The 8,838-nt window shown below is 52.7% G+C and overlaps 1 protein-coding gene across 1 annotated transcript; it reads right to left on the bottom strand.

Annotated features, from left to right (window-relative positions):
• Window positions 1-1,515: 1,515 nt before the first annotated feature.
• Window positions 1,516-8,267, bottom strand: Gmppa (GDP-mannose pyrophosphorylase A). The gene is made up of 12 exons (XM_051190517.1): window positions 7,890-8,267; window positions 7,689-7,786; window positions 6,350-6,453; window positions 5,798-5,984; window positions 5,431-5,490; window positions 4,220-4,350; window positions 3,175-3,309; window positions 2,952-3,049; window positions 2,744-2,790; window positions 2,490-2,582; window positions 2,144-2,312; window positions 1,516-1,828 (listed from the first exon to the last, which is right to left on the bottom strand). Exons 1-12 carry the CDS (start codon window positions 7,927-7,929, stop codon window positions 1,728-1,730), a joined length of 1,263 nt encoding a protein of 420 aa, XP_051046474.1. The 5' UTR covers window positions 7,930-8,267; the 3' UTR covers window positions 1,516-1,727.
• Window positions 8,268-8,838: the final 571 nt, after the last annotated feature.

The following is an 8,838-nucleotide window of genomic DNA, read 5'->3' as shown; positions in this document are numbered from 1 at the left end:
AGGCAGAGTCCTCCCACATAATGGGCTATTGAGCTGCCCCCTTAGACAGCTTCTCCCAGTGCTGGGGGGAAGTGGGGGCATCATCCCTCACCGTTAAGACACTTTGCACACGTGCCCCCCCCAAGCCTGGGGAATGTTTTGAATGGTTCAACTTCCCTGTCCCACTCCACCTTCAAACACTGACCCTTTCCCCTTCTGGTGCCTCTTGCCATCATGCCTCCACCCCCACCGGGTCTAGGAGGGGGGTCCCGGGGGCCGGGGCCTGACACAGACTTATTGGATTTCACGGTGTTTTGCTGAGAAAATAATTAAATTATCATATTTATGATGGAGCTGCCATGGCCTCTGCCAACCACTTGGAACAGAAGGGTCAGAATAGGGGGAGGAGAGGAAAGGGACCCAGAGCCTGGCCTTGTGGTCCAACCTTCTCCTAGCCCCTTCTTTAGGGAGGTGACCCCAGGTTGAGTGGGTCTGCCACCCTCTGCGGATGATGATGATCGGTCTCGATTGGAGGCAGGTTGGGAAGAAACCAAGGAAAGGGGCTGTGGAGAAGCAAGTTATAGGTTAGGACAGCTAAGACCCTGGGCCATCTCCCATGGCTATCTCCCAGCTTTCAGGACCTAGTCACATCTAGTCTAGTCCCCAGGGCAGCCTTGGTCTAGCTTTCCTGTATCTTTCTAACTGCCTGCCTAGGAAACTATGATGTCCTGGGCTCTGTCCCAGACCTTGCTGTTGACAACAATGCCCCGACACCCTGCTGCCTGTCACCCAAGCTGGCTGCCAGGACCCCCTCCTGCCTCCCACCCAAACCCTGCCCCCCTATTCTCTTCGGGTAATTAGATTCCTCTCAATTAGCAGATTACGATCATTACCAGCTCATCTGGCATCTAAGCTCAGCACCCACAGCTGTGGAAAGGGGGTGCCAAGAGGGGCACCCTGGGGTCATGGACAAACGTGAGAGATGTGTGAAGAGCAGGGCTTGACCTGCCAGAAGGTATCAGGCTGCCAAAAGGTAACAAGGCATCTCCGCGAGCACAGCCCTCTGCCAGAGGAGTGGGAGACAGATCCTGGGAGACCCCTGGGAAGGGGCAAAACCCCCCAACTCCCCAAAGCCAGCCTGGGAGCAGATGGAGCTGGCAAAGCGTTAAACAGGCCAGGGCTGGGTCTTGGCAGGAGCTGGGGAGAGCAGGCTGCTGGGTGTTCAGCCTGGGCCCAAGCCTCCCAGCAAGTGTGCCCACTGAAATCCTTCAGCTTTCTGCATTCTGTAAAGCCAGGCCCAGGGAGGCAGGCACACAGGGCGAAGGTCAGGGGGCCAGCAGGCCAGGGAGCCTGGAGGGCCTTCCTCTAAAGCAGCTAGTACAGAAGGCTGAGGCAGTGGGAGGGGGAGATTTACCAGGACTCTGGATTCATTATTCATGAGCCAGCAGCAACAACTCCAATTTAAATGCTAATGTGGGGGGGCCTGACTCAGCTGCCCCTCCTGGACCTCCACCCCCAGCCCAGGCACAAGCGGGAGTCCAAGCTGGCTCTAAGGTTCATAGGGGTTTATTTGGGAGTGGGGAGGGAGGCCAGACATCCCTGGCCACACACGTGGTTCCCTTTGGTGGCTCCCTGCAAAGGGAAGATTCTGCCTGGCTTCCTCAAGTCCTTTCTGGACAGAGATGGCCAGGCAGGCAGCAGCCCTAAGTAGAGTGGGCAGGAGTCCTGAGGGCTGTTTTGTAGCACCCTCACAGGATGATTTGGTTGGTGAAGCTTCGACTCAGCTCCTTGTGTGGCAGAACAATCGAGTTCAAGATGAGCACCTCGGCAGGAATCCGGACACGGCATCCTGAAGCATGGACAAGGGCACCGGGAGCAAGAAGGCCATGAGAGGTGACAGGGAGAGGTGACATGGAGCTAGGCCCTCGGCTAGGCCATCAAGGGGGAGCCCTTCCTGCCCACATGTGTCCCTGATCTCATCCCCAGTGACTCATTCAGGCTACGTACATGGTTGGATCTTGGGAACATTTGCTGAAATCACACACACACACACACACACACACAGAGGCACGCATGCGCATGGTACATACCAGAACAAATGCTCCCTTAGACATCATCCATGGAGCTTCCCAACCCTTACCCCAAGCCCCCCCACAAACCATACCCAGGATAGTTATGGCAGGAAGTAGCTTTCCATCCTTGAAGAGGCTCTCACTGTCCATGCGAGCTCGGGGGTCATTGGGATTGGGGTCATTGGGCGTCCCCTCTACTCGGGCCCAGCGCCCCACAGTGCTTCCCCAGCCCACGATGCTGTGAAGGACACAGGTGTGCTCCTGTCAAGGAGCATGGTTCAGGGTGAGTAAAGTTAGGAGGCAGGCACAAGGGTGTGTGGGAGGGAGATGCAGAGCCTGCGGTTGGGGCTAACCCCTTTTGACCCGGGAGGCATACCTGGGCCCTCCCCCTCAGCTTTTTGGGTACCACACACTACTGTGTGCCTGGTTCCTACCTACCTGCAAAGTGGCCCCATGAAGGACAATGCTCTCTCGCAGACGCACACCCTCGCCCAAAGTCACTCCCTTCCCAATGGAGACATTGGGGCCCAGCTGTGGAGAGGACCATCACACCATGAGTATGGAGGGTGGGGATGCTCGAGGCCACACAACAGGTGTACCAAAGCAGAAACAAAGACCAGCACCTGAGCTCAGTCCCTGGGTATCCTCATCAATCCCAACAGCCTCTCCCTAAGGTTGGGGCCAGATCTTACCACAGCTGATGGGGCCACTTTAGCAGTTGGATGGATGTAAACGTTTCCTAGAAGCAGAAGAAACTACCTGGGGGCAGGTACCCCATAAACAGATCTGGACAGGGAAGGAAAGAGACTGAGCCTTCACTTCTGCAACTGAGGTGAAGAGTATAGGCTCCGAGGGCAGGGGAGAGTAAAGGGTTATGATGGGGTGGGCTGGGCTGTGTACCTCTGATCCGTGGGCCCCCTGGAGTGTGTTTGGCCAGCCGTTCTGGGTGAGTGATCTGGTATCGGCCCAGATAGAGGCGGGAGGCATAGAGGGCTGAGCTAGGGACAGAAAAAGGAGTGAGGCAGTCAGGGTCCAGCATGGCCTGTGCCTATCATCCCAAGGCCACACTCTTAGAGCCTCAAAATCAGAGGCTCAGAAAGGCTCCTCCCCAGCCCTCACGTACCCTGCAGACTTAATCTGGCTCCAGATACCATCGGTAAGATGCACATAGATTTGGCCCTGCCCAGCCAGGGCTGAGAACACATCCTGCTCCAATCGGATGGTCCCTGCTCCAGGCCATGAGCCCGGAGATTCCTCTCTGGACAGGAAAGGAGGAGACATCAGTTCCCTGACTGAGACTGGATATGGGGTCTCTCCAGGAAGGAATTGAAGGTGACTTTTGCCACCTCTTCAAGCCCTCCTCTAGCTTGCCTCCTCTATCAAGGTCTATCCAAATCCTAGGCACCTCTTCTACTACCCTTGATAGACGGCTTTCATCGGGCAGCCCCAGGCCCCTAGACCATATCCCCCCATCCCTGCCCATGCCCACCTTCCCCCCCATTTACCCGACTAGTCACCCTCCCTCACTGGATGACACAACAAAACAAACTCACCCCAGAGCAAGGCAGCTGGTGAGGGCAGAGACAGTCACAGAGAGAGGGGGGAAAGAGATGGTAGAGATGCCAGCTCAGCGGAAACAGAGACAAAGAAGCCAGGAGAGATGGGGAGAAGCAGAGAAATGATGGAGTGAGAAATGGTTGTCAGCAGATGAGTGAGGCGTGAGATGGGAGCTGGACGGGGGAAGCCTAGTAGCAAGTTTTCAGGCTTTGGATGGATAAACTTCACATGAGCAAGCAAGGCTCTGGGCAGCCTCTGTGAGTGTGTGTGTGTGTGTGTGTGTGTGTCTGCACTTGAGCACATGTGCACCCAAGTGTGTGTTGCCGTCTGTTCTGAAAGATGTCTCCGGGACACCCAGGGCTGGGGAGAAATGGACCAGAATGGGAATGGGCAGGCGGTGACAGAGGAGGAGCTGGGGTGTATGAGGAAGAGGGACAGAATGAGGTTAGAAGGAGAGGGACTTAGGGAGACTAGCTAGAGATGACAGTGGGAAAGGGCAAAGGGAGAGAGGTTGATCAGGGTGACATGGAACTCGTGGAGCCTGGCAGGGGGCAAGGATCAGGGTCTAGGATGCTTGGGGTTGGGTCACAGGGTCACAGAGCCTGCCTCACAGTTGCCTATCTTGCTGATTACGCTGGAAAACATCCCGAAGAGGCTTCAGGGCTTCTGGGGAGAAAAGGTAGATGCCACAGTTGATGATGTCACTGATAAAGGTGCTGGGTTTCTCCACATAGTGTAGGACCTAAGGAAGTGAAGCCAGAATGCAGAGTGGAGGGCAGACCACCATCACCAACACAATCTCATTCTGTCATTTCCAGGCCCTTCTGCTGATCGGGATGACTTTGCCCCTACCTGGCTTTACACCCCCAGAGGGTTACCTGCTCTCTTCTTCCTAACTCCCAGCATTGCAGGAGCACAACTCCAGGCCATTGGGATGCCCTTCCCCACCTCTTCCTCTGGGAAACCCACCTTTGGAAACCCAGTTGAGATCGTTGACATCATTATCCCTCAGTCCTCTCCTGCCAGCTTCATTTAGCTATTCAGGCCTGTCACCCTGACCTCTGGTCATACCTCACCTAGGCCACTGTGCCATTTCCAAGGATTGGCTTCCGACACTTTTTTCCTGCTAGATTGTAAGGTTTCTTGAGAGGTGGAGGATGTGTTCTATGATTCTGCTTCTCTCATGTCTAGCTGGTGCCTGCCTCAAAACTGCATATGTATGTATGCACACATGTGTACATTACATATATGATATATACACATACATATATATACATATATACATATACACACACATATATATAAAACTATGAACAAATAAAATTGTTATTGTGTCAAAGTCAGTGAGCTTCAGAGCAGGGATTCTCACAAACAGGGACAATGCCCCTCTTGCCTTAGGGACTATGTTTCCACCTCAATAATTATGGGACACCATGTACTGCCTGCCTGTCTTTGCACAAACTGTTCTCTCTGCCTGCAAAACCCTCAGTCTCCTTCATCTCAAGTTTAACTCAGCTCACCCTGCTCCTGAAGGAAGCCCTGCCCCTGCCCACCTCAGGCTATTGCTGGGCCCCTCCTTTGTGTTCCCATGCATACATTTATTAAAACAGCACACCTACAGAAATGAACTGCCCCTCCCCCAGTCTCTCTGAAAGGGTTACAAGGTAATTCCCCAGGGAAGGGTAGGGGTGGTGGCACACAGTGTCCTATCTGTTTGACATCATGGGCCCCGCCTTCAAGTGTTCTCAGCATTCTCTAGGGGTATAGGGTATGGTGCTGATCTCACAGAGTGGTACCCAGCCCCCCCCCACTCTGCTCTCACCTCATGTGTCTGTGGATTCTCAACAATGCAGCCGTAGTTGAGGGATTGTGTCCTGTTAGCCTGAGACAGACATATCCAAGACAGTGACCTGCCTTCTCCAGGGCAGCCAAGGCTGTTTTCTCTTCCTTCCCTTCCTTCCCCTCTAGCACCTGGCACGCAGCTCTGACATTGACAGGCCTTCAGCAGAGTCAAGAGCTGACAGCTGCCCTCCCTCTCCCTACCTTCCAGCAACCACAGGGCTCAGGGTTGCCAATGACACCCCCGTTCCCGTCGGGGCAGCACATCTCCCTCCCAACACCCACTCCTACTCTAAGACCTAGAGTGGCCCCAGCCTCTCTGCAGCCTTCAGCCCTCACAGCCCTCTTACTGTGGTGCCGAGGAGTAAGAAAGGGTGGCGCTGGCGTCTGTGAGCATCCAGCATAGCATTCAAGGGGAAGTCAGAGCAGACATCAGCATTGAGCACGAAGAATGCCTCAGGTGCCCCGGCCAGGATCTGGTCCCGAAAATGGTAGAGACCACCCCCTGTGCCAAGGGGAGCAAACTCCTGCAGGTACCTGTCCCCAGAAACCCCAGCCAGCTCAGTGAGACACCAGGGGCCAGGGCACACGACATACCCTCTCCCAGTACCTCTCTCTGCCTTTGTCAATGCCAGAAGTACTTCTGGCCAAGGCTTACAGAGAAACCCCACATTAAGTAATTCTGATTCCCAAAATAAGAATCCCTTGGGTATGGGGAATACTGACTCAACCCATTCCCAAGAACTTTGAGATTCAGATATGTATGTATGTATGTATGTATACATACTACGTATGTATACCTATATATATGTATGTATACACACACACACACACACACACACACACACACACACACACATATATATATATATATATATATATATATATATATATTCAAACACCTGACTGGAAGGTTAAATTCCTGCTGGGCAGCTTCTAGGAACTGGGTGAGGGCCTCATCAGGCTGGTAGAAACCAATGAGCAGAACTTCTTGCATCCCAGGGACCTAGGACAAGAGAAGAAGTTGGGAGAGAAAATTCTGATGGGAACTGGGAAGATCTTGGTACTGGTCCACAAGTCCAAAGGCTACAAATTCAGTTTCAGCTGTATATCCTGGGTAATCAACCATTGTGACCTGCCTATCCTTTGGACAATGCCAAGTCAGAAGTCATCTCAGCCAGATCTTTCCATTGTTTCATATTCTCCCATAAACCTGAACTGGAACCCACTCTAAGAATGACTTTGTCTACCAAGCTACATTAACGCATCATCCAGTCATCTCTTCCCTTTTCTTTTCCAAGCCCCCCTCTTTCTCGGTACTGGGGACTGAATGCAAGACCTCACACATACTAGACAAGTGTCTATGTCTGAGCTGTATCTGTAGCTCATGTATGTGTGTGCGTGCATATATGGGTACACACGCCATGTGTATGCATCCACCTGGCCAAAGGTCAAGGTCAATCATGGGTCTTTCTTCAGGAGCGGTCTACCTGGTTGTTGTTGTGTGTGTGTGAGGGTCTCTCACTGGGGTCTGAGATCTAATGATTAGGATAGATTGGCTGGCCAGTAAGCCCAGGAACTTGCCTGTCTGTACCTACTCAGTGCTGGGATTGCAAGTGTCCATCACCATGGCTGGTTCTTTATAAGGGTGATGGGGATCAAACTCAAGTCCTTGTGTTTCTGCAAGCCAGCACTGTAGCAGCTGAGCCATCTCCCATCACATATGACTCTGAGTTTGATACCAGCACGAGATGAGGGTATATGGGGGGGGGCACTGAATGAGGTACTTTATAGCTTTGCCACTCTACAGGGAAGGTCTAATGTCTCCTTTACAGATAAGAAAACCAGAGCTCAAAAGGGTATACATTTTGCTTGCTCTGGGTCACATCAGGGAGACGGGACTCAAACTCAAACCTCGCCTACCCCAGTAACAAAGTGATGAAGAGCATGGGCTTTATTGTCAATAAGGGCCCCCATGCCACGGCTCTAAATGGTCTTTTAAGATCCCTGCCTGGATTCACACTCCACACTGTAAAACTAGGTAAAGCAGCAAGAGGCAGGGATGTCAACAGGGCTAGCTACACTGCACCACCTGAAGGAATGCCATTCACATTCACGCCTGTGAATGACAGCCTGTGGAGTTACACCTGGTGGAAAGGATCATGGCTGGAAAAGGGCAGACACACAGCGTGAAAGAGATGAGCAGGAAGTGCGTCGTGATAGGAGAGCCTACAGGGTTACCTGGGCACAGGCCTCTATATGGTGCTGAATCATAGGGACACCTGCCACAGGAAACAGCGGTTTGGGCACCTCAAAAGACAAAGGCCTGAAGCGGGTCCCTGAGAGAGGAGAGGAGAACACTTTAGCCTCCCACTTCTTTCTGTCCCAACCCCGCCAACCACTCCAGCCTACCCCGCTCTCCCCCACTCCCCAGCCCCTCACCCTTTTGAGGACCTCCGATGAGAATCACAGCCTTGAGCATGATGGAGATTGCTACCTAAACCTTAAACCCCAAACAGAAGAATTACACTCAGATCACACACCCCAAACTGCAACACATAGTCCTTTCCTGGGATGTAAACTCAAAAGTTTAGTATACTCCCTCCCACCACCACAAATTTCATCCCAATCCAGACCTCAATTGCCTACAAAAAACCTGCATCCCACCCTTTCCTCTCTGACGACTTCCCTTTGGCCATGAACAAACTCTGTAAACTCGGGAACCCAATGTTCCTCTTTCTGACCCCAAACCTCAAAACCCTGGAGCCTTCATCCCAATGACGCCTGTATTCTCTTTCTAGACGTTCAGTTCCGAATCCCACCAGTGAACTTGGAACTTCAAACCTCGCGTGAGCCCTGGGTATTTAATTTTAGTCCTGGAGATGATCCCCAAGTACTGAACTAACACCAGTTTACATTTGATGAGCACCAGTCCCGACACCTCTAGGTGCTGAATATGAATCCTACAACTACTTGCATGTGCTAAAGTTCGAATCAAGGGAAAGGTTCTCTTGGCATGCCAAACACCGAGCTTACAAGCTCCAACAGAGCCCTTACTGACAACTGGTGCCGAATCTCTGGATTCCGAGGACTGGTGGCTGACACTCTAGACCCCACAACGGAGTCTGTCCAATAGACGTAAGTTTCTCGGAGCCAAGGGATATGGAACCAACACAATCCCGGACATAAGGACAGCAGGACAGGACCTCCGAGCCCTCCCTACGTCTAGAGTCTGTCCCCTACCCCGCCTGCCACCCCTCCACCATGTAGGTCCTTTTACCACTAGCTCCCTTCACGCCAGCTCTGTCGCCTGCTACTGCTTGCTCCTTCCGCGTACGTGTCTCCTTACAACTCGCGAGAGCTCTTTCACAAGGGATGCCGGGAATTGTAG

This window comes from Phodopus roborovskii, unplaced genomic scaffold (genome assembly GCF_943737965.1).
Source record: "Phodopus roborovskii unplaced genomic scaffold, PHOROB, whole genome shotgun sequence".
NCBI lineage: Eukaryota > Metazoa > Chordata > Mammalia > Rodentia > Cricetidae > Phodopus > Phodopus roborovskii.
The sequence above is the reverse complement of the archived record's forward strand: the minus strand, read 5'-3'. Positions and strand labels throughout refer to the sequence as shown.

What these genes read in the sequence shown, in the direction of transcription:
- Gmppa (XM_051190517.1), bottom strand. Translation starts at nt 7,929, where the DNA reads ATGCTCAAGGCTGTGATTCTCATCGGAGGTCCTCAAAAGG. An exon ending in AATCAGCAAGATAGGCAACT is followed by an intron (nt 3,310 to 4,219) that starts GTGAGGCAGGCT and finishes TTTCCTGTCCAG; the next exon opens with AGAGGAATCTCCGGGCTCAT. An exon ending in AGGGGGCCCACGGATCAGAG is followed by an intron (nt 2,791 to 2,951) that starts GTACACAGCCCA and finishes TTCTGCTTCTAG; the next exon opens with GAAACGTTTACATCCATCCA.